Source organism: Ambystoma mexicanum, chromosome 10, assembly GCF_040938575.1.
Source record: "Ambystoma mexicanum isolate Mex_15411 chromosome 10, UKY_AmexF1_1, whole genome shotgun sequence".
NCBI classification, from domain to species: Eukaryota; Metazoa; Chordata; class Amphibia; order Caudata; family Ambystomatidae; genus Ambystoma; species Ambystoma mexicanum.
The window spans coordinates 783,241,546-783,268,475 of record NC_090932.1 but is presented as its reverse complement, the minus strand read 5'-3'; the positions used below and the strand labels follow the sequence as shown (position 1 = coordinate 783,268,475).

General features: G+C 40.8%; 1 protein-coding gene across 5 annotated transcripts in view; it reads left to right on the top strand.

Annotated features, from left to right (window-relative positions):
• VEPH1 (ventricular zone expressed PH domain containing 1) overlaps positions 1-26,930 on the top strand; it is a 2,478,904-nt gene that overhangs the window by 1,736,040 nt on the left and 715,934 nt on the right. For all 5 annotated transcript variants that reach the window (XM_069618443.1, XM_069618442.1, XM_069618440.1 and 2 more), the window contains one exon: positions 15,750-15,884. In XM_069618443.1, coding sequence (XP_069474544.1) covers positions 15,750-15,884 — 135 coding nt within the window. The remainder of the gene's footprint in view (positions 1-15,749; positions 15,885-26,930) is intronic.

The window sequence follows — 26,930 nt, the reverse complement described above, 5'->3', positions numbered from 1 at the left end:
TACCTGATCTTTCTGATCCTGTGGCATCCTGTTCTGATTCTGAGCTATTTAGAATAATCCCAACAGTTTCCAAATATTGTTTCATCTTGGAGGGATTTTGAACATTATTCAGATTTAGCGCGCAATACACATTTTGCATAAACAGTCAATAATAACCCCAAACCCAAATAAAAAAAAGATATTTACACATAACTATTTTTTAAATTAAATTAAATAAGCTATCAGCTATGAGCTCGATTCATAATATAATGCATTCATTTGAAACTAACAATTAAAGTAGGATACACTCGCAATATGTCTCGAGTGGCAAAGTCCTTGGAAATGTGTGTGTCCTATGCGTGAACTTGAGCTCCTTTCCATGTGACTGTCCAAAGCAAGTAAACAGAGTATTTCTGATTCTTCTCGTCATTTGCAAAACTTTTTCTAGAGACTTGGAGTAAACGCCAGGTAGTTTATTCATCATGTGGTTGAGTTGTTCGCGTCTTCCATTTCCCTCCGTAAGAAGTAACTATGACTACCTTTGGAATCATTGACGTGTATTACAATGACACATGGTTCTACATATACATTGCGGTTTTTTTTATATTTGCACACTTGATTTGCAATATATGCAAAAATAACACAACAAATCGGTAATAATAGGTGCCACATCAAGTGTAACAAAGAAACTAGACCAAGGTGTCTTAATCATTACACTATAGCTATCTTTCCTTCTCATTGATTCCCCCATATACGTTTCATACAGACTATTTATTGCAGCAAGGTTTTCTCACTTCTGGACAGCCCACGGGTCGCAGGCGTTATTCATAAAAACGGAGGTTTTGCATGTGCAACTCATGGTTACTGCTCTGACACTGTGCGTCACCTAAACTGTCTGTGAGGCCGAGCCGGATTGCTATTGGGCAACATTGACACAGTTAAACGACTTGTATGGCATTTCCTGGATGTAGCATCTACAGATTTTCTGGCAGAGGGACATGCGCTTCTTCCTGAGTGTATCGTCCCTGGGTGAGTGAAGCCTCACCACGTAACTGCGTGTGCCCCATAGTTAATAAGTATTTTTACAAAAAGCAGCTCATGTGCCTGCGCTTAGATTACACTTAGACAAAGGGACTTAGCCAATGTGTAACGTTAAGCTTTGTTACATAGATGAAGACATGCATAGCTCATAGAAACGCACTCGAATGTGAAACCTTAATAACAATGTTGCATAGTTAGAGGAGCATGGCAGGTGCGTGTAATAACAGTCTGCAAAACTCACATATGCAGAGACGTGTAACCTGAGAGGTTAGGCAGCTGCGTTATTTATTTATTTATTGGTTGGTTATCTGTAATGCGCACTATACAGCAAAGCTCTGTTTCAAGGCGCATCAAGAAATGGGGAGGGCAAAATGGATGAGGAAGAGTGTATACATCAAAAACGTTTTAAAAGGTCTTGACACATTCAGAATGTGCAAGTGCTAAAGCATGAGAGCAGTGTAGTGGGGAGGAGGTGAAGTGCAGGCAAGGGAGGGTAGAGGGGACAAAAACAAGCAAAACATTCTAACTAGGTAGTGAGACGATTTGGAATGTGCAAGTGGTGAACATAAAAAAGGGGGAGAGCGGCAGGAAGTGACATACAGGAGGGAAAGAGTTCAGAGGTACATTGCATCCAAAACAAGTTAAAACAGTGCAGGAACAAGTAGGTAAAACTGCATTAAGGAATGACCAGACATACAATTGTGACAAGCAGCTATGAGTGACTGCAACCTGGAAAAGCCTCACCTCATGGAATGAGGAGCTACATCAGACAAACAGGCAAGCAAACAAGACTAAGGAACACCACTGGAGTGGGTAGTAAGTGCAGTATTGGAATGCCTTGCCTCAGGGGCAGGGGCTACATCAGGTAAGCAAGTAAAAGTAGGTATATTGCAACCAGACAATCAGATGCGACAAGTCACTGTAGATGACTGCAGCCTCATGGTCAGGAGTGCAGATGACAATGAGCAAGGTGGGTAAGGGTCGCAGGTGTTAGGACAACAGCACCAGCATGGGGCTAAGTGCAGAGTCAGGATGAAAGTTAAGGGCAAATAAAGAATGTCAGAAATCACAAGCTGAGAAAGAGTTCAAGTCAGTACATTGCCGTATGATAATCAAACATCCACTTGCAGCAGAGAATCGATGGCAGGGTGCGCAGGCAGCTCAAGTCTGTAGCAGGAAAGCAAATGTGAAAACGAGGGAGATTGAAGGATTTAACAGACTCCGCACATAAGAGCGCTAGGTGAGAGGGAGTGCAATAGACAGCTCAGGTCAGAAGACTCGCCCATTTTGGTGTGTCAGGAGGCAGGTAAGGCAAAGATGAAAGCAGTAGTAGAAGGCTGCGATAAGGGGGATACGCAGTAGGTGAGTGCATCGAGGACCAATGGAAGGGGATAATGGGAAAGGGCAGTTAGAACAACATTGGGAATATTAATTTGAAGAATCTGAGCGAGTAGGTACCCACATACAAACGAGGCCGCAGTGAGGGCACCTTACCTCATAGATCAGAGGGGTAGACAGCGATGAGAGGAAGAGTTAGATCACGAATATGAAGGCACAAGGGTCCACCGGTGCACCGTCTGTGCCATGACAGGCCCAGATAGAAGCATCATCAAAACCCTTACATCGGGCCCTTAGAAGGGGCTATCTTCGCCTGCCGGCTCCTGACAAGGGAATTAGAAAACCCCAGCCCCAGCCAATCCGCACTCTGCGGAGGTGGGCTGGAAGAATGATCAGGCATCAAATCTTCAGAGGCCATGATGGTGGCCATCATGGAGCGGGAAAACGCTCTGGTGAGAATGAAATCCCAGCAAGGGCTTACCTCGGTAGGGGTGACTTCCTCCTCACGGCCATGATGATTCTTGGTGCAGGATGCTGAACGCACTTGGAGCAGCCCCTCGACCACTAACAAGATTCTTCATCAGATTCCCCAGACTTAGTACGCAAATCATTTTAGGAAGTATCATTGTTTATGAACTGTAGATAATGCTAATTAAAATGCAATGCCACACAAGATGAACATTTAAGAAATCCATCAGAACATGACTGTACAATCTTTTTTTATTGAATGTAAATTAAAGGGAAATCAATGCATTTTTGTTAAGAAAATTATTACAAAACATTTTAGCATTGATTTACAAAGTAGAGGACCAGTGTCCTTAACAATAGATGAGAGGGTGATGATAACCAGATGATACAGACGAGGTAGATACATGGACCAGGGACAAGACCAGTAGAGCATGAAAAAGGACCAGTATAGTGGAGGAAGTGCTAAGTTTTAGGATGAAGGGATGAGGGATACCTGCTGTGGGGTTGCCATTGAGAGGTAGGGGGAGAGGAGAACAGGGATATGTGGTGATGTAGAATGCTATGCAAGGAGGAGAGCTAGGAGGTTGGAATTAAATAGAGATAGAGTTTGAGTTGATGCAGAGAGGAAGTGGAAGAACATTTCCGAGTAAAGAAGTGAGGAGAGGAAGAGAGTGGAAACGAAAGGAAATGCAAGGGGCACGACATATGGCAAGGATGTGAGCCAAGGATGATCATAGGGAGTGAGGAGGAGAGTAGGAAGTGAGATGGGCCTATAAGTAGGATGGGGCAAATCTGTGTAAAGTTTTGCAGATGATGAGAATGAGTGTATACTTTGCCCTCTGTCTTGTAAGGAATAAATGATCTATAAAGCAGTTTTCTGCTGTGGTAAACAATGAACACCAACGGTATCATGGACATTAGCAGAAACCTTTCAAAGTTATTAGGGCCTTGCCATTTAGATATCTGGATTTTGGACAATCAACAAAGGCACAATTTAGAAAATGATTTCAGCAAAAAAGGAAAAAGTTGGGGTGTGAGGTTGTGGGTGCCAAACTAGAGATGTAATGCATTGAGCAAAACAACACATTGCCTGGTGGGTGAGATTCCTAACGTTGATGGCAACTGTATTGATGTCACTTACATGGCATTTTACTTTAAACCTGGTAAGCTGTCCTGCAGTACTACTAAACACATGTTTGGCTGTTCAAAGTTAAACACCAACCTATTTAAAAAAACATGGACAGTATCTACCTTTGATATCTTACTGAAGCAATGTTTGAACATTTTAAGACCTGGTAGGATTTTAGGTGCTGAGCATAACTTCCTGGGGGAGGGCACTGCACCTGTCAGTTTACCTTTTCTGTGATGTCACTTGGTTGTGAAATTGGTCATCATCCTCATCCCAGTCGTCGCATTATATGCACTGAGGCCCCTGAAATATTTGATCATGCTTTATTTCAGAGCCGGTGAGATGCTGGGTAAGAAGATTGAAAGCACAGCACCTACACATGAGGACTTTCATGCATACTTTAATTGCTCTGGTGATTACAGATATGTTTCTTTGTAAAACCTTACTTCTGCATAAGCCATTTCAGTTAGAAAAATTAACATAATACGTCGATACCAATTCATGATAGGACACTAAAAAGTTCAAACTACCTCAATTCCCCTGCATGTCCATAGGTTATCTTGAATGAGCTTTATGTGATGATCAAGATCTTGGGCCATTAGAAAAAAAGAGCCTTTTCTGTTCTTAGCCAGGCTCTGTGAATGCAATGGCAGACAAAATAGGCCACACTCCAGTCCGAGGACTGCTTGCACAGCCGTATAACGTCCCCGGCTGTGAAAACACAATGTAAACGGAACAAAGGTTTCAAATACGTTGCTCTCAGATCTTTCAAGTTATCACACAGTAATGGAAAATGGACCATTGTTTCCACACACTTATCAGAGAGCGGGCGCACCAAATTTTCTGTCACAACCCAGTTTTTAGTAAGGTCACGTACTGGTAAAGTACCAACGCACAATCGCATATACAGTGCACAAGCATATGGTGGATTAAGTATATCCAGATAATTTTCAAAACCCTGAGTCTGTTTTAGTTCCAGATACAATGGACCCAACGCCAAGGCCATAGTAACTGTCACAGCCCTCATACCTCTGAAAGGCTTATTTCACCCTTGCTTTTGCACTGGTGTCCATTTGGCAAGGATTTTGCCAGTAAATAGAAAGACCCAGCCGGGCTATCCATCCTTGAACATGGACCATCATTCAATCTTTTGCCAGCCCCCCAGGGATAGCACCTGGTTCAGGATCTCGCAGTATTTCTCTAAGTGCTGTTATCCCCACACCCTGGGCCAGTACATTACAGGCCTAATTTCTATTTCCTCGTTTATCGGTGGAAGATCACACTCCAATCCGGTTGGACTACTTGGGGTGCTTTGAGGGAGCAAGAGAATAGACTTCGAAAATGTGTTTTTAGATGTTCTTAGTGATGATGAATCGACATTACCCCATATTTTGGCCCCATACATGGACAATGCCTTCGCTTGTAAAACAACCTGCCAGCAGAAGCTAGGTGGGGACATTCTATGTTTAAAACAAAAACTGTTAGGCCGTAGTTTCCCCTTAAACATCATTCATAGGGTGTCTCCTGGGCTTACTGATGGTTTGTTTTGTAGCTCTAGGTATCATTTCAGGGTTTGTTTGATATTCTTCCCTTCAGCATTGCAGCGCGGGATACCGTCTTGAGACCACTTTTTCCCCCAATTGAAGTTTCCCTCCCCTTTCCTTCACTCATCTTTTTTACTCTTTTTAATGGCATATTCCCCCTGCGGCTTATTGTGTAAGTGCTTACATTTTCTTTGCAATTTTGAGATGCTTTTTTAAAACTTGTTTGATATTTCAGTTAGTTTCCTATTTACTCAATGGGCCTCATTACGACCCAGGCGGACTTCGCGGTGCTAAATGCACCGCGAAGCATGGCGGAAAGCCGCCGATAGCGCCATGGGGGTTGGCGGATTTTCCGCCCCATTCCGACCTTGGCGGGGCGGTAAATCCCCAATCCCCATTCTGCCCTTCCCCATTCCCATTTTTGCCCCATAGGGTATAATGGGAGTGGGGAAGGAGTTAATTACGCCACCGTAAAATACGGTGGCGTAATTAACAACGAGGTCCCGTAGCGCCATGGTTTTCTCCGCCTGGTAAAACCAGCCGGAAAAGGCCGCCATGGCGCTACGGGAACTCGTAGTATGGCGGAGAGGTACGCCATGCACTACGCTGGCGTAAAACCCTCTCCGCCAGGGTCCTAATGAGGCCCAATGTGTAAATTTTCACTGAAATGGGGTTTCGTTGACACAACTTTCACTGAAATTGTTGTGCTGAAATGGGTAGTGAAATTTATTGATCATGTTCAGACAAGTTGACTGTACATTGTGCTTGTGTTTTATTGGTGTTTTGCGAGATAATTCTAACGTTTAATCTACTGGTACCTTATTGTAATGTAAAGAGGTCTGATGTAGCACATTTCTGCCTATGATGTTGGCTTCCCTGTTCATGGCTCTGTAAGAACGGAGGGCATGGTGTGTTAGTCGGATAGCGGGAAGATAGATGCAGAAATATGTGGTGTTGATGGATGCTGGTCGGAATTACCTGTTATCTGTGTGCCGATATGACATCTTTATGTTGTTTGTGGTTGGTTTTCATCCGGGCAGGTTAGTCATATGGGCAGCTTTTGGATTGTTGAGTGCAGAAATTGACAGCATGGTTGTTGATAGAAGAGTGATATGGTCCTGTCTGTTAAATATACTAGACATGGAGGTCACCTGAAAGAGTGTGGGAGGTCTAAGGATACAATATTTTAGTAGTGAGGGTGTGAGATGAGGGGGTGGAGAGGAATGAGGGTGAGTGTTGTTGCTTCCTTGCTCTTGGTTGTAGATTTCACTGAAGTTAAGGTGCAGACCATTGTCACAGAGCAGTAGTGTCATGAATTAAATTGTATTCCCACAGATGGCAGTGCGAAGAATTTTTGGAAAATTGCTTGTTGTAAATTAGCCCATGTTTCTGGTGCACATTTTATAGTTAGTTGCTGTTATTTTTCATTTCGTTCAACATGGTTGGTTTCAAAGCCATGTCTTTAGCTGTTTCCTGGAAGTCAGGTGCTTCACTTCCATGCATAGACGTTGGGGTAGGGTGTCCCACAGTTTTGTGGCCAGAACTGAAAAAGAAGACCATCTTTGCTGTTTCTTGTTGAAGCTGGGGACTAGTACTGTACTATACTAGTGCAGCACTGATGCGCCTAAGTGTTCTGGAAGGAGTGTGGTGTTGAAACTTACTTCTGGTGGAAGAAGGGCCCCTTCCCAGGTATGAGCAATCACAAGGTTTCGAGTAGCCAGGGGTAGCCATGTTGCAGACGTAACTGTTTTGCTGTGTATGAAGCTGGCAGGGTAGTGCTGGTTGCATACAACTTTCAAGGCATCTGTTACCGTGTTTCATATTTATTTGGTAGAGCAACAAGTCAGCTTTACAGATATTAGCCAGACAGTAGCTTTTCAGAGGTTGGTGCTTGTGAGTGCCTTGGAAGTATATGCTATATGTTTTAATATGTGTCTTCACTATATTGTATTTCTAAATATTTGATTTATCAATGAGGCATCTTATAGAAGTACTCTAGAACCAGCATACACAACTAGCAGAACATTGCAATTTCTGACTGCCTTACAATGGTTGAGCAAAAGTGTTAGAGCATAACATAAGCCCACTTGTGGATGGGAAATTTAGGAACATGAAATGGGGACAATACAGACGGACAGACATTTCACAAAGTACAATATTTACAGCTTGGTAGAGATGAGGACACATTTGAGGATCATGGAGGAGGGGTGACACTGCTGTGCAACAATTTTCCCTCTTGCAGCTAGAAAGATGATTCTTCAGAGAAATTACAAAGACAAGAAGTATGGCAGAGTTCTTACTATAAGGGGTTAGAGAGTTTAAGTCGAATGAAGGAAGTATGGTGAAGAAGCAAAAGCGGTCTACATTTCAGAGAGAACATTAAGGGCAGCTTAACTGTAGGGCACACACCCTGTTGGAATTACAACATTTTATTTTCATTTTTTTAGAGAACATGTAGCTTTATTTTGTTAGTAGGTTTATGGTTGAAATACTCATTTGAAATGAACTATTTGCCTAATATAAACTAAGTCCAATGGTCCACAAATTAAACCTTAAATTACCATATAACAGTACATCACCAGAACCTTAACTACAGTTTTGTTGGTTTGTTACCTCATGTTTAAAGTAGGCGTTGTGCAGTAATGGTATAGCACGAGTTAAGGTTGATATTTAAATCAAAAGAAAAACAACTCCTACCAAATGAAATGGCACAATTTCTTCCTTCAAAACAGAAATACTAGCATTTAAGAATGAACATATTGCACTATTTATTCTGACTAAAAGTCAGTGCAAAACGGAAATTCATCCATTTAAAAAGCAAATTCTATTTGAAAAAAATACATTCTTGTGTGAAAAATGGAAATACTGCCATTTAAGAGCAAAATATTTTTTGGGGTGCATGCCTGAAATAAAAATACAATTTGACATTTTCTAAATTGATTATCTCAGATGTGATTTTCTTGATTGGTTTTTGCACCAGTTCCCGGTGAGATGCAGGTGCATACCAAATTCACAAAAATCAAAGAGGACAATTTTGAGATATTTTTCATAGAGTGTTGTTGTTTTCCATCTATGGAAAAAAACTATCATACGAAAGTCCATGTAAAGGGAAATTATTTCAGGTAAAAGTAAAAATATTTGCTTGAAAACACAAATCATCGACACTAAAACCTCAACCATGAACCAAACCTGTTGACATCCACAATCTGCATCAGTTGGGCTGCTTTGAACTCTTCAAGTTCGACCACACCTCAACATCTGTTTCCCGCTGGATGACTGCAACTGCTGCCCCTCAAACTGACTGGAACCACCAAACAGCGCTGTAGAGCCTGCTACTCCATTGGGATGCCGCCAAGACACTGCAAAAAGGTATTATTGCCTGGTGGCTGACCACCTTGTCCATCTTGGGCCCTATAGACTAGCTAGGTAACATTAATCCCTTTTGCAACCAACTCAAGAACATACCCTTTTTGAACATTGTGGTTTTTATTACCTTTCCTCCTGCTGTCTCATTACCCAGAGTGCAGCATCTTGCTTATTCAGTGTTCTTTCTAGCGGGGTGGGTTTTTCTAGTATTGTCTATGTAGTTATTATAGCATATGTGTTGTTTAATTAAAGCATATGTATTTTATTCGAAACTTGATTGTGCATTCATGTATTTGGGACTGTCATACTTCGCTTTTTGGGTTGCTACTGTTTCACATTCACACCCCTCTTGAGAGTATATCCTTCCCTCTTCCCAGGTTATCACAAAAGATGAAGGAGGTATATCCCTTAACTGTGCTTGTTTTACCTTTAAGATTGTGTTATCTTTTTGGTTTTGGTTTGTATAAGTGTGACGGCTAAGTAAGTGCCTCAGCCGCTACTCATCCTAGTACGTCTGTGGGGGAGAAGTCAATTTGTCACATGGTGAATCTACCAAAAGTTTCAGTTTTGATCACAACACTTTTATGCCTTGTACCATATTCCCACCTTCAGGGAAAACAGGATGCCCCCAAAATAAATGTAATTGGTATCTGAAATTTAATTAATTCTTGGGACATTTACTAAAATACCCTTGGATCATTATTATGACTTTTGCTTTCTCTTTAAAAAAAAAAGAATCGGTAGGAACATTAATTGGCTTTAAACATCACCACAATATTAGCTCTTCCTTTCAGTGTCCACCTACTCCCAAAATCAGTTTGAGGTAACCTAGATCTGACTTGAGAAATGTCTCTGCATTCAGTTTCATCTGGGAAAGTCCCACTTAAGGAGATTTTCCATCAACTACTTCTCATAGTATCTCAATCAAATGTTCTCCTGTTGGGCAGGCTCCCTTAATTTTCTGCTTTACCAAAATACGTTCCACCTTCCATGGCTTTGAGCATGCATACCCAGTAAACTGCAGCCATGCAGCATCATTTAATTAAGCATTTTTGGATTGGTCACAACTTGTGATAGGTTTCCTTCACTTACTCACATCCCCAAGGGCCCACCTCCTTGCTTTGATTGCACATTGAATTGTTAGTGTCATAAGGGGGTATGCGAGCAGTGAGTTAGGTCACCCCTCAGCAATGAGGAATCACATTGGACTGAAATATTCTTTTTTCTTATAAATCCCTTTATGAACATGTGACATGATTTATACATTCACAAAATTCAGAATTATGAGACATCCTTTATATTTCGGTCATTGCATGCATAACAGGGTTATTCAAATATGTGAATTCATGCATAATTCATAAATTGTAATATATCCTTTCTATATGGATATGATTCATACTGTTCTGCTAAATTCAAATCTATCTTTGTTTTTTAAATCCGACAAACGGTTCTGAAATTATATCTAAAATACTTGTTCCAAATATGCTTTTTTACACATATATTAACTAACTCACACTTCAATTGCTTGGGGCCTGCCCCTTTCATCAGAGACCATCTCCTGTGAATGACATAACATGGAACAAGTAGATTTGTACTTGTTTTTGTATTTATTTAATTTATTAAGTATTTTAGCCAAAATGCTGTACAAATTCAATTACAAAAGTACAATACAAATGATGACAAAAATGTGCAAGCAGAACTAGGTGGAGGAAAGAGAAATAAGAAGATGAGCTTTCAATTGAGAACAAAATATATGAAGCCTGAATAGAAAGGGGAAGAGCATTCCAATTCTTAGGTGCAAGATGTAAAAAAGTATGAAATTTGGGGAAGGCCTAAGGTGGTTTAGGAACAGAGCGAAGAAAATAAGATTGAGAATGAAGAAGATGAGAAGAAGAGTAGAAAGAAACAAGAGAACAAAGATAAGAGGGAGCCAGGCCAGAAAGAGCCTTGTAGACAAAACTAAAAAAACGAAAAATAAGATAAAGGTAAAAAGAGAGTAAAGAAGCAGCATGAAGAGAAGGAGTAACAGAGGAATGAAAAAGTAACTGAAAACAGGGACAAAAAACAGAATATAAAGGAATGAGGTGAGATTTAAGATGACCTGGGAAACGGACATAACAGTAAGTTGAGTGTGAGAAAACAAGAGAATAAATTAAAAGTGTAGTGGTCTGAAACTAAAGAAAAGGACGAGCTTGCCGAAGATTATAGCGATGGAAATGAGCAGAACAAGCAGTGTTAGAAATATGTATAGAAAAGGAAACAGAAGAGTCAAAGATGACACAACGATTTTGAGCAGAGGAAGAAAATGTAAGAAGAGAAGGTGGAAAAAGAAGTTGAGGGAAGAAAGGAACCTCTGTCTTAGAGGAATTAAGATGTAAAAATCAAGAGGCCATCTAAGACTTGAGAGTGAATAGACAAGATGAAACAGTGTTGTGAAGTGTAGAAGAGAATGAAGACAAATAAAATAAAATGTGTGAGTCATCCGCATAGAAATGACAAGAAAGATTATTTTAATAGCCTGTTTAACAGAACATATATCCCTCTCTTGTTTACTGTGATGCTAATGTCAGAGATTAGGGTCTATGTAAGTATTGGTTCTTTTGACAGTATATCAAATACTCAAACAGACACATATCAATCTATTCCCAGAGTGGCATCAAAGTTAACTTAACTATTAGAGGCTTGTAAGTCAAAGAATTCATGGTAGGAGGCAAGCCATGGGACTTGTATTGGCTCAAAAAGTCAAATATGAGCCAAGCCAGTAAAAGATTAATAATTTGCTGTCTGCCTCTCGATACTCAAATTCAAAACCCATACCTGTCATTTTTTCTTCTCAACCCCTACAACAAAACCACAATATCATAGCCATTTTAGAACATTACAAATGTACTCTGTAACTACATAACTCACTTCATTTACACAACTATTTGTGTCCTAGAATCAATTTAGCAGTTTATTTTATTTTTTATTTTTTTGATTGTTTGGACCTAGCTCGAGAGCAGCAGAGCGCTGTAGAGAATGTGCGTAGCTGGTATTTTGGCTGGCAACTTTTAACAGTAGTGCAGTACTGTGAGGTCTGTGCATCGGTATGTGCATCCATTGGCATTAGTCCTTGGTCAGGTGTTGTTCAAATAGCCATGTTTTGAGAGATTTGTGAAATTGGAAAATTGTGGGGCATTCCGAGCCAACACCAAGGGGTGGCTACATGACAAGAGAAGGATGATTTAGGGTCCTCTTTTTGCAGACAAGTTGTGATTGAAGCCAGTTGGTCGTTTTACTGTACGAGGAGTGTGTGCCACCAGATATGTGCAGTTGAGCCTCCAGGTACACTGGTGTGCTACATGTGACTGCTTTGTAGATTCTACATTCAGTCTTGAACAGTATCCTGGTTTGGAGTAGAAGCCAATGTAGTTCGAGTAGGATGGGGTTAATTGGCTCAAATTTCCGAGCTCCTGTAATAGGACGTTCTGCAGCGTGGTGGACTGCTTTTAGGGGAGTCAACTGAGCAGCTGGGAGCCCTGTCAGGAGTGCATTCCTACCATCGATGTGCAAGACCACAAGGACCTGAACTACTGTCCGGAATTCCTGTGGTGGGATGAATGGTTTGATTTTTCGAAGAGAAAAGATTGTGAGCCAGGCTATTGGGGCCTTCTTGGCTTTGTGTTCTGGAAAGACAGATTGGTGTCAATGGTGAAGCCTAAGGAGTATGAGAATTGTGGATCAAATCTTTCTAGGCACATATATATCATTGAGCCATTATTGGACAAGTTGCAATTAGTGGGCGGACTGATGAGGATGAATTCAGTCTTGGATGGGTTCGTTTTGAGGTAGGCAGTCAACACCCAGGACTGGATGATGGCTAGTTTCCACTCCCAATAATTGTTACACTTTATATTTCACATAGAATAATATCTCCTGGATCTATTCCAGATTATTTTATTAAATTATCATATTTTTTAGGGTTATATAACGATAAGTAACTTACTCGCTACATGATTATCAACATTTGGTGTGGTCCCAGCAACTAGACAATCCTCTTATTCTTCATCTATATTCACTAAATTATGAACAGCTTGAGAAAGAAATCTTAATTCATTCAGTGTTGTCCACTATCTTCGATTTCCAAATGTGACATTGTTGGTATTAATAGTTTGTCCTTCTTTAACAGTAAACTCCTTCTGTTCAGTATATTACATTATGTATTCATAAATAACCTATCTCAAATCCTGTCTCCAAATAAGGTACATTTATTCCAGGTGTTCTCAACTCACTTCTTTTAATGGTCCAACATTAATAATATTGGCATAGATATTCAATGTTGATAATTTTTCATATTCCAAAACATTGCCCGGTAAGTCTTCTCTGGTACAATCTATTCAGAAGTTCCAATATGTCTATTCATTTAAAAGAAAACAACTCTAAGGAGTTCCCCCTATTCCATACAGACCCACTGTGCTTTCAAAGACTGTTCTATTTACATTAAGAAAACATTACATTAATTATCTTTATTTATCCAATTTAAGAAAAAGTATTCTGTTTTCATTATGATGGAGTTGGTTTTGTCTATTACCTCCTTGTGGATGAATATGTATCTTGTATATGCTATAAAATATGATTTTTTTCTACATTTTCATCTGGATGTTCAATTTTCCAGTGATTCACCAGGGTTGCTTGCTCTCAAATGTTCATAGATTCTACTTTTTAACAGTCTAATTATTCTGCCAATATAGATGTTCTTACACACACCTACTATTATAATGATTTGTTATTTATATAGTGCATTTGCTCAACCAAAGTTGTTACTCATTAATCGACCTCAGAAGTATGAAACGCTGAGTTGCCCTTCCCAGAATTCAAACCTGCAACATGCAGATCATATACAGCAGCTAGTGCTCAGCCCACTGTATTATCTTCCTGCTATAATTGTATTGCATATACTACATATGTTGTATTGAAATGAATACAATGATTTATAGCAACCGTTTTCTTTCTTGCATCACTGAGAGTATATAGATTATTGTAAGCGAACTTACATAAAGTGCACTTTCCACACTTGTAGAACCACTTTTTAGGTTTACCAACCCAAATTTCTGGCTCTTCTTTTTTTGGCATTTGTTCTAAAAGACTTGCAGAAGGTATATTCTGTAGAGCTCTTGTTTATTTATCTATACATCCATGAAATTCTAGATCTGCTAATAAAATAACTCAGTATTTTCTAATAAAGTTGAATAATTGTTGTCTTTGAGAATTATATTGAGTTATGAACAATTTATTGTTTATCCATTTGTTGTGCCTGGTTTGGCTTTGGCATCAATAACTCATTTTGTACTCTCTTATTTGATTCTTGTATTCTCTCTCTATGTATGTTCTTTCCAAGATTCTTGATAGAAATTTTTATTACTACAGTTTTTATCACAGTTTGAGACTAGTAGTGTTGTATTTACTTATGTAGTTTTTCGATAACTTTGTGTCTCAATACAATTTTCGCTATCACACAGTTATAATTTCTGAAAGCCTAGAACATAATGGGCCTCATTATGACCCAGGCGGTAAGGGGTTTACGGCGCCATAAACAGCGCCGACCCTTACCGCCTGAGTACGAGGTCCCTTAGCGCCATGGCGAATTTAACACCTGCTTTTAGCAGGTGTTAAAATCCATGGCGCTAAGGGACCATGGAGTTAATTACGCCACCGTAATTTACGGTGGCGTAATTAACGCCTTCCCCACTCCCATTATGCCCTATGGGGCAAAAATGGGAATGGGGAAGGGTAAATGGGGATTGGGGACTTACCGCCCCGCCAAGGTCGGAATGGGGCGGTAAGTCCGCCAACCACCATGGCGTAAACGTAGTTTACGCCATGGTGGTAAAGTCACGGCCCAGGCGGTAACTTACCGCCTGGGTCGTGATGAGGCCCAATATGTTTGTCCTGTGACGTTGTAGTTATTTTTTAACATTAATTACATTATATTTCAGTGCAAGATAACATTTAATGCTGGTATTATTTAATGGAAAACATTACATTCAATTAAATAATACTCTACAAACCTTGCTCTAGGCCCTGCCAAGCAACCCAAACCAGGCACAGTGCCTTACATATTCTAACAAGCATGTGCAATGCATTGTCCCTAATCCATGTCTTCACTTTAATATGTCTTCAAATTAATGGTACTATTTACATCGATTGCACATGATTAATACTGAACGATATTTGACTTTTACATCTCTTGGACTCTTCATCCTAAGAATGTTTTGTGTAATACTTTAAATTAAAGAATATATTGGAATGTTCTTATTTTATCACAGTCAAATTCCTGTTATATCTCTATATTTGTAAAGTGTGCGTTCATTGAAATACATGTGCTAAAGGTTTGTATATTTATAACCAATGCACAATAAAAAATGTAATTCATTTAAAAAGTTATACTTCTTTGTAATTTCTGTCAGCTGAGGTTGACGAAAATTAGGGAAAGATTTGAAAGTAAATGGGTACCCATTTTCAGTCCTAAAAATGTAAAATGTCCAATTTATGTAGTCAGCATGTTTAAGTAAAACATCTAATGTAAGCCGTGTATACAGAGTTCATGGTATAATTTAATTGTACAGGATCATCTAGTTCACAAACTGATGCACACCATTTAAACATATCATTATTTGTTTGATTTCTTTAAATGTTCACTTAATTTTCAAATTTTAGAGCCATTGCATTCATTTTATCAATGTAATTTCCATTTTATCTCAACTGCCCTATAAACACTCATTGAGCCACCAGATCAGTATAGCAATTTATTGTTACTTTGCTTGCAAATTGAATTGTTGCTTACCTTGCAAATACATGCTTCCTTTTGAAGTTAACATCTTCTTGACTTACATTTCTGTTTCCAGAGCTTGCTCCCTGGGCCCATGTCTGTGCACAGCAACTCATTCCAAGTTCTAAAAGCACTATGGGAGAAAGCACAGCTCAAAGGAACTCACAGTTTTGAGACTACAATGATCCAGTCTACATTTCCACACAAAAAGGTGAGGTGTATTCTATGCTTTAGCTCCATGTTCATTGATAGTCATGTACCTCTAATTTGGGTAGAGAATGTCTTCATCTATTTACAGCCCTTTCATCTTAAAAAATAAACATTGGAAACTGTTAAGGTAGTATGAAAACAAAATAATCCCAAATAGTTGTCGACATGAGCTATCCATATGGCTGCCAAGGCAATCACCAGCAGAGGGTGTCCGATTTCCCTTTAGATGGTACGGGGTAGGAAAATGCAACTCTGTCCAAGGCTATAACAAACTTGCATCAGTCCTGTAAAATTGATTGACAGCCTGTCTAGAACACAATGAGATCACCAAGATAAATATGTTAAGTGTAACTAGTTTACTTGCATAGCATATGAATGTGAAAACCAGTTGACTTTGTCAAGGATGAGACATCACACATAAAGTATTCAGGAGTGTAGCATCTATGTGTCACAAATGCTTGGAGCCATGTGTGATTGACAGTCACTAACATTCTGCATCATTTTGCAAAAGGAGCTTCTGCAATGCAGCTTAGCCTTTCTAGCATTTGATAGTGCATGAAAGAAGTGTTTTGTTTCTGTGTTTGTTTGCCAAGTGTAATATTCAAACCACACAAACCTTCTCCACTTAATACACCTCTCATTGTTCAATCAAAAGTATAGATTTAGTCAAAAGTTGAAATTAAAAGGGGATAGAACTGATACATACATTTATTGGGTTTGGGAGCTTGTAAAAATGCACACTCATTCTTCCATTAACTGTGTTTCTGTACACGGTTTAACAGCAAAATGTTTTGCTCAAAGGATCATTGAAAATCTTAGTTTATGAATTAAATTTCTGGTTAGTCCCACTTTGTCAAATTCAACTTTTGAAAAAATAAATAAAATGTGTTTTAAGGTTTTTATATTACTGACTCCATCAGCAACCAAAACCCTCAATGGTCAGTGGACTTTCAGCATTGCCAACTATAAGGGTCAGCACAATTACATCATGAGACAACAGCTTTCCTCATTTCTCTCCTACACAAGCAAACTATCACCCTACCATACTACAAGTCCAAAAACAAAACTCTCAGCCTAGTTTGCCCAGGATTCACTATTCCTGACATTCTTCCTTCATTGTTATATTATTATTATTACTGGTATTTATTGAGCACAGACCTTGCTTTGAGAGGCAACAGTGCACTTTACAGAGGTATACAACAGTACAGATGCATTACTGAGAGCTTTACATGGGTACACAACAGTACAGATGCATAACGGAGCGCTTTCAGAGGTAACAATAGAACAGATTTACAGTGGGGGAAGGATTCAGAGATAATATTAAACAATAAAACTGAATAAAAATCAAAATCAATAGTGCCAATACCATGTCTAAAACAAGCATGTGTAAGTGTCAAAACATCTGATGCATTCTGGGATAAAAGCACTTTCTCATAAAGGTTTCCCACCGTGTATACAGGGGACATGGGATGATTGTTAGCTGGGTTCCCCCGTTCAACATTTTAAAGATAGAAACTATAGTAAAGTACCTCCATGACTTTGGAACAACTGCTATGACAAATATTGAGGGCCCTGAGCAGGACCAGCACCCAACATCCATGTCCTGCTTATACATACTCAATGGTATCCAATCAGGGACAAGGGCATTGGCACAACTTCACTCCACAGAAATTGAGAAACCTTTTCAGCCCTTCTGGGGGTTTTGTCTGGTATAGACTCATGACCCAGGGGCAACTACTGAGAACCAGAACATCTGACTTCTGCAGGGTTTTAGAAATAATTTTAAAAAGTGCTGATACCACGCAGTGCCATTCATATTCAGCCCCAAAAAGGCAGGACATCCCATTATCCCCCTTGCAACACAACCCCAAAAACCCAGGTTTGGAGACTTTCTTATTTTTCCTGACAATTCGCTTTTTTTCATGGGGAGTGATGGGACACCACCTCGGCCTGGCTCTTAGGCCTGGGTACAGCTGACAACCATAGCAATCTGGACAAAGCCGCCATTACTCTCCTGCCATCATCGCAGTGCTTAGCAATTAAGCAGGGCATACCTGCGTTTTCAGTGTGAAACGGCTCTGCCCGATTTGCAAGGACAGCATGAACTGAGAAAAACAGCGGAGGAGGGATATTATTTGACAAAGTTACTGAGGGGATGCCAATGACTTACCCATGAGGACAGCAGATGTTCCCACGTCATCTAAGGCAAAGCATCCAATAGAGTTTAACTGATTTCGGCACCAGCAGGCATCAAATACTTGTCTTCATAGGGCAGAGAGACGATCTTTCAAATCAAGTGGGAAGAGGTCACTAACACCTCAATAGTGTATTAATCACTTCAAGTCTTTCTTTACCTCGAAGTCGAGAATGCATACCCAGTCGCCTAGAGGAACAATGGCATGACAAACCACCGCTGAAGTCTTATTATTAGCCATAAACGTTGACACAGCCAGAAAACGAGATGACAACTGTTCATTTAAAGTACACAGGAAAAAATAACTCACCAAGTTCTAACAATGTAATCCGACCTTTAGTAGTTTTATACATCCCTGAAGAAACCATTGAAATGTCCCAGACTAGCTCTTTTTCCCTCGGTTGCAACCCCCAAGTCCTCTTTAGCTATGGCAGCATTCATATCACCTAGTATGATCACATGTGCTGGTGTCAGACGGTACGACGTCCTTTCATTGTGGGATGTTTTTTCGCTGGGTATTTTACCGCAAATTTTTTGCTGAAAAAACTCATTTCATTTTTTTGGGGGGGTTAGAAACAAATAAAAATTGGGTGTTGGTGTTCGGGAATATATAAAAAAATAAAGGGGATTGGGGTTTGGGGGAGAACCCCCCCAAAATAAAAAATACAAAATTTGATTTGTTTTCTTGAAAAGAAATCTGCGGTAAATAAACCCGCAAAAAAAACATCCCGCAATAAAATGACATGGAACCATGTCAGACAACCATCTTACACTGCCCAAGTATTACATCTGGCTGCATAACAGGCCCTTAGCACAGTCGTGTCTCACTTTGATTTAATGCAGGTATTATAAACATTTAGAAGTTTCAGATCTTGGAGATTGACCCGTCTTGGCCGAAGGTACCGACTATTCAATGACCACAAATCACGCTTTCACACAACACACTGTCACGGATTTCTAGAAAAATAGGTACTTTTACTGAGTTCAAGGTGAACAGGCCACTATTCGGGTTGCCTCTCAGGCCTTTCTCTGCCAGAACAAAAAACACTCACAAAGCCTTCCAAATACAAAGGAATCTTAGGCCATGTCTCCTGAAAAAACAGCATATTTTATTAACAAAATCCATCGAGTTAAAACGTGTTTACCTATTAACACATGTTTCAGAGGATTTTCTGTGATTCTGACTGAACCTGCAGCCTTTCACCAATAATCCAAATAGGCAGCTGTGCAAAAATGAGCCAGGAAACCGGCATAGTATCCCTGTCCCGAAAATGTGGCCCCAGAGCACAGATACCTCTGGGGTTTCATAGGGTTTTCACAACGAGCCTCACACAGAAAGGTTGGTTATGATGCATTTAGTCGGTTACATTAACAATAAACTTCCTAATGGTACATCATTTGGCCTTCAAGGACAGGGTCTTAGAGAACAATTCGAGACCTGCATAATTCTGCTTGCCTGCCCATGTGGTACATACCATCCGTCTAGTGGTTCTTTCCACGGATCTCATTGGTAGGTGACTCAGCAGCTCCCTGCCAACATACTACATACTGTTATGGTTCCCAGGTCATTTATCCAAACTACATATATGATGCATACATCTGCAGCAGGGTGGTGGGAGGCATAACTGGGTGTTACCAAGCCCTGGACCTAGTGTGACGTAATAGGCACAATGCCTTATGGGCGCATGCGTGTATGGCAATAAATCAGCACTAATTCCCACCAACTCCCAAATTATGACAACGGCTCATCACTCCATTAAAAAAAAATCAGTCTGGCTTAGTCCATGCTCCAAGTATGTCTAGAAGCCTATAAAATAAAATACTGTCAGTTCCAACAGTGGTAACGTAAATACATATTTTCAAAATAACATCTGGTCACAGTGGGTGTGCTAATGAAATGCTTTTTAATTGTTTGGTTAAGAAAACACGTTTAAGCTTATACTTAGATTGTTTATTTACTCCTAGTGCTTTTCTGAATATGTTGGTAATTAAATTTTGTTTTTAAAAACATTGTTTAAGTTATCACAAATAATCCCCCTGCAGAAGCTGTGTTAACATGTAAACCCATGTTATGTTTGTCAACCACATGATGTAGAAAAACATTACAGAAGTTGTTGACATTGAATATAAGAAGTATTACACAAGAATAAAGTCCAACAGAATGAAGGTGCTGAAGACCCTCATCTTCAAGGAATGGCACCCCCCTAGCACGTAGGTCGATTCACCATGCACTCTGCACCTTTTCTGAGGCTGGTTGATCTGATCCCCTGCGTTTTCTCCCCTGGTTACTTGGAGATCCATTGCTGTCTAGTGCCATCCCTCCCCTGTTAGAAACCCACTCCTAACGTTACACTTCCCCCTATGATTATAAAGTGCTCTTTTGCTTCCCAAAGCCATATCCATGCTAAGGGAATACCCTAATAATAATAATAATAATAATAATAATAATAATAATAATAATAGTAATAATAGTAATAATAGTCATTATACAACTGTATGCATGAAAGAACACGTGAAATGTATCTGTTTATTTAAACTAACAAAATCAAGACAATTGATAAGCAATACAAATTACAAAAATTGAAACAAGTAGTATCCCTAATGTGATTTATAACAAAAGCAAAAAAATAAATGATATAGAAGGAAGCGGAACATCATATGATATCTAGCCAATACTCAATGAGAGTCAAGCGGAAAGGCACGCATTTGATATGTACAGCATATCTTCACCACAATATAATCAAAAAGTTTCAGTGCAGATAAGGCTTCTTTTCTCCACAATATGTCCAGGTAAACAAGAAAACATAAAGGAAACAAAAGGCTACAGGGTAGATGAGTGCAAACAGGACAGCAGGTTAATATTGGTCAAAGCTTCAAAGCAAACAGTTAAGAGCACAGCCAAACATTTCCCAAATATTCCAAGACTAAGACACAGGCCCTCATTCTAAGTTTTCGGGTATCCTGCCAGTGCTACCAACGGGATACTGGCAAACTTGAAGTGTGCCGGTCTGGAAATTGCCAGGACCGGAATTACCGGCAAAGCTTCAAAGCAAACAGCTAAGAGCACAACCAAACATTTCCCAAAGATTCCAAGACTAAGGCATAGGCCCTCATTTTACGTTTGACAGTATCCTGCTGGTGTTACCAACGGGATACTGGCAAACTGCCCTTAGCGTCTCTGCCACACTATATTGCGGTAATACTGGGATATTCCGGGCACCGGAGAGTTGGTAAATTCCCATTCCCATGGAGTAGGACTCCATGGGGATGGGATTTCCTGAATCACCGGCACTGTTAGTAATGGTGCCAGTGATTTAAGCATTTATTTACCGCTAGGGGCCTGAACACCCAGCAGGCCAGGCCTGCCAGGAGATCTGTGGACCCACCGGCAAACTTGAAGTGTGTCAGAATCGGAATTACCAGCATTTTTTTCAAAATGCTTTCCAGACCGGCAAACTCATAATGAGGCCCACAGTTTTATGAGCTCCATATCTACCCTGCCAGAGGACACATGATGGGCTCCTGGGGTTTGCACAAGTATGTCTCCCGCACTCTGCCGCCAGAAATAGTCCTGCATGGACCACGGACACTGCATTCTCCTCCACTCAATGTGGTGTATCAGATTACTTTAAGGTTGCACTTATTATCTATTACCCTTTCTGAGACAATTAATAGTTAGTTGGTAAAACCAAAGTCAGGCACAAAGCTGACTTGAAAATCGGGAAAACTTTGTTGGTTTCTAACTCTGTGGGGGTGTGAGAATGACATTCCTAACTTGTGAAGAAGCATGTTTTTTTCACTTTTAGAACATGATCCACCCAATTACCAATTTTGAACCCATCAGTGCCTGATGTCCAGAGTCTGAAAGGGTACACTAACTACACTAACTACAAGGGTACACTTGTCCCGAGAGGATAGCTCAGCAGCAACGTGCTCGCCTTGGAAACAAGACGACACAAAGCAACACAGGGTAGATCCCCGGGTCCGCGCTTAGAAATTTCTGGGAATTAAGCACGTTATAAATATGGAACTAAGACATATTCCTGTAACAGCGCCTCGATGCCCCTGGGCTGTCTGAGCTATTTAAAAATTAAATAAATAAATACATAAACTACCCCATTTTCTAAAGGCATGTAACCTCATCTGTCCGGCAGTCTGGATGTGTACTTGTGACAAACTCTCGTCTTGTTAGTTTCCTGGGATGTATCTTGAGATGGTGGTTACTGACACCCTTCCCGCAACCATATATTGGGCCTGATTCTGACCCTGCTGTTATCCTGGTGGTAGAGCCACCAGGATACCAGCATTTGGTACTTACCTTTACCAGCAGTCGGTTCAGATTACGAGTGCCGCCAGAACGTTGTTCATCCCCATTCATGGAGTCCACTAGGACTCCATGAGGGGATTTGCTGTCATTAACAACACTGGCAATGGCAGTGGCGTTAATGACGGCTTTTATTGCCGGTAGTGCGCCTGGCTAACCTCCAGCTTTTAGCTGGAGGTAACCCAGGTGCCCCACCAGCAAAAATCTATAGTCGAGCGGTCTGGTAAAGTGCTGGTATCCATGAATACTGGCACTTTTTTACCGGACCGCCCAACTCAGAATGAGGCCCATTGTTGCTTGTGATGTATTGTGGCTCATGTAGGCCTGCATTGGCATGGGCCATAACCAGATACAGGGCATGGTGTCATCAGTCTTGCGGTTACACTTCTACTACCCTTAGCATTTTAGTGAATTGGCATCACTGTGAAATAACAAAAGGGGTATTTCTATCTTGGTTGAAATTGTTGACAGAAGTAATTTAAAGAGTGGGATAGATCTGAAACACACTTGTCTTTACTCATTTATGGCCTCCCTTTAACCTGGGAAGATACAGTATGACATGCTACTTCCAGAAAAGCAATAGTTGCAGGCAAAACATCCTTTTGTTCTTGGATTACTAGGAGCCATCGGAACGTTTTTCTCTTTTGAACCTTTACTCCATTTTCTTCTATTGAGTCCCCCAGTATTTCTGCTTCTTGTCTGGATTCTTACTGATTTTTGGAGTGAGAGTGCCTCTTTTGCATCAATCAGTGATTCTCTCATTTTGTGTGGGGTGCACTGGTCACTCCTTCTGGTTAACAGTGCGTGGAATGTGTCTCCCTTTGTTTTCCACCTTTATTTTTACAATATAGCTCAAGCCATTTTCAGTGGAGTTCTGCAGGGACAGTTCTATGTTAAAACATCTCGGGACTAATAAACCCATAATAAAAAATGATGCAGTAAACATTAAGATGTTAAAATAACCAAGTGTAAATGAAAATCTTGTAAACAGTACAAATAAAGAATGTGTAACTGAAGAAAATAAAATTAACTACATTTTTTTGTGTTTTTTTCTATAGAAGCTAATTCTGTGTGAATGCATGTTTTCTTTAAAAAAAACATCCATTTGGTTTCTTATTATTTTACTGGGGTATCTCTACCAGGGCACCAGGGTAACTCCACTATACCACCCCAGCTAAATCTATCACCACATTTTGCACACTCACCTATTTCCGGTATTGAAGGTATACTTTCCAAACGGGGAATACCGCCCCCCCCCCACATCCTGCAATCACCTTTCATACCCTCACCTACCCATATACTGCTCTACACCCTACTGTTGCCGGTCCAGAATTGCTTCCTTTTTGTTTTCATATATTTGATGATTTTCTTAATTTGATGTTCAATGTTGGGGTATTTCTGCTTAATTCATGTTTACATTATTTTCAATAACAGTTATTTTTATCCCTTTAGGTTTTCTAGAGTTATTTTTACTGTGAAATCTGGGGCCACATTTACCCCTTATATTTTCTTTAAATAACATCCAAATGACTTTTGTAATGTGTGACTCCAGATCCTGTCTTTTTTGTTCAAACACTTTATTATTTTTTATATTCAACAATGAATACAAACAGCATGAACCTCATAGAACAATGATTGCAATAACAATAATACAAATAATACACCTCATATGGGTGGTACACCCCACATTTATAATTTCCTCAATAGGATGCAGTTGGTCAGGACTACAGTATCAAAAACATCAGGTATTATCGAAAAGTGCAGCGTAGAGGCATAGGTTCAGCTACAGACAATAACAGTAACATAGCTTCCCACTGTCAGCAGTGTGTGGGTTACTCAAAGCTGTTTTGTGCTCATCAATCCACATCCCTTCTTTTTAAGCTGATTTCAGGCGCCATTTAGATTATGTGCTCCTCATAGTACAAGACCTGTTCTATGTGACATATTTTAATTGACCTTCTTCCTTCCTTTTCATGTGGAAAATTGGCAAATAAGGAAATTCACATTCACAGCAATCCAGCTCTGGACCACCGGTCAGTGCTGTGTATGCGTGACCTGGCTGAAGTTGAGTTTTGGGACTACCTGGTCCCAATCCACATTTCAGCTGGGGCGAGGTGGGCAGAGTGTGCAGTACAACGTCCACCTGTTTGAATGTTCCAGGTTCATTTCATCGGTGGGCTGGGGCACACAAGCCCAAAATCAACGGATCATGAAGAGGATTTGGGAGGCATTTGAGATCACCAACCACAAGCCCCAATCACCTGAAGCGGAAGGACCACTGGAAACTGTTGTTGTGACCAGTACTGGCCAAGCCAACCATGAGTTTGCGACCTCTGCCTTTAAACCAACTGCAAAAACATGAACCTGGAGCCTTCTTCCTCTGGACTGATAGGACCAACCAGTCTCAATCCCTGCTCAGCAGTCATCATTGTTTTAAGGTTGGAGTCATCACCGAGTCTACCTTTGGCTTGCGCTTGACTGGAACTGGACTGCAGCTTTGCTCAGGCTGCTTCCTGCCTTGTAGCTGGAACCTTTGCTGGCATCCTCAGAGTTCTGCTAGGACCTCACCAACCTACTGCTGGTGTCCCTCACCTAGAGGAAGGGCCTGCTGGAATCCAAAGTCTGACTGTGCTGCTCCTGAGGGCCTGCTGAATATGTCCTGGCACACGCCAACACTACTCCCATCTGCTGCCCTTGAGTTGTCTGCAAATGCTACTGTGGAACTATTGCATTGAAGTAGAGATATAAGAAGCATAGCATTTGAGGTGGGCCACAAAACACGTGTGATGCTGTTTGAATTGTTACCCACCTATTGACCGGCGATGGATTTGCTAATCCCTGTGTGTATTCTCACGTAGTACCTGACCCTCCGTGCCCAAAGCTCAGCCTCCTGGCATCTCTTTGAGCTAGCTCTGTCACACAGCAACAGCAAACGGTGTGCAATATAGGGCATGCCAGTGTCATTTCTGAGAGTAAATTGTCTAATTGCATGTTATGGAAGTCCTAGTGTAATAAATATGTCTTACCCAAGGCTGTCTTATGCCTTATTAGCAATAAGTGTGTCCTCCTCACATCCGCTTCGTGTATTGAAATACTTTAAAAAAAACATTGGCAGAGCAAACAGTTTTGGCGTGAGTATAGTTATTAAATAGGAATTTTCAGGCACACCACACCATATACCCAGGCACTCCCATATTTTCCAGCTTTTGATATTTTAGTGCCCGGGTAATACAATGATGGCAGTGCTTGACAAATGCCTAGCTACTACTTTCCACGAAAGCCAAAACTGTTGGGTTTGCAATTGGTTGTTTTTCTCTTCTTTGTGTTTGCTATTCTACGCAAATTAAAATATGCATGATATTATAGCCATATATGTTTGCAGCAACAGTGACTAATTAATTGTTAAGTATGGCTGTGAGACTGGGAAAGATGATTCTGAAATCTTGCCTGAAAGTGTAGTGCCCTTGCTAAAGCCATCCCATCAAAGGAACACCACCAAGAGGCTTGATGAATGTAATAACCCCACAGACAATTTTGAGATCAGGAAATGTGCAGGACAGGAGGGGGGACTGAATTTCGCCCTGCAGCCCGAGATCAGCAGTGTTTATGGGGTCCAGATTATTGTACTCCACCATAATGGAGTTGATTTTTGTTTGTTGGACAGTCCCACCCGGACACATGAGGAGCGAGACATACCGGATGAGAATGTAATCCTGGCAGAGACCACTGCACCTAAGGGTACTGAGGAAATTATGGTACATATATCCAACAATTTCCAAATATTGGGTAAAGGGGATACCAGGGATAGAGGAGACCTGGACAGGCTTAGCTACACCTGCGGAAGTGGCGGAAGGATTAAAACTGCCACCCCCAAGTCGATTAGTGCGCCTGCCTGGAAGTAAGGGGAATGGTAAGGGGATCAGCAGAAGCACACAAACATATCCAGTGGGGGGGAAAGAGCAACTTCGAGGGTGGGCTAACGGGGGAGGAATTACAGACACTTAGGGCTGATCTCCTGTCAATTATGATTCTATGTGGGACACTGGAGAAAATGATTAGGACCAAACTGGATGGGTTTGGAATAGTTTTCGCAGGTATCAAGGATAAATTGTCTATTGCTCCTACCAACAGGGAATTCCACTGTGTCCGACCCAAGGTGCCCAAAGCTAGTGGCCCGAAAACAGCCAGCACAGCAGGTGCAATTTTGCAGCCAATGCACCTAGTGTTGCCTGAGCTGGGCTTGCAAGCCCATAGCAGGGTGTAAATTAGCAGTGCAAGCCTAGGGAACAAGGACCCCAAGAGTGAGGCCAGACCAGCCCCTCTTCCCTCCCACCCCCAATAGGATTCGGAAGGAAACCTACCCGAACCAAAGGAAAACATCCATGTCCCGGGTTAGCTCACCAAATTCGATTCCCCCGAGCTGGGGGAGGGATAGAAGGTAGGAGAGCATCCATAGTAATGCCCCACGGAACCAACCACATGATCAACGTAGAGTTGGGGGCGATCCACCCACTTATTTGGTAACACTA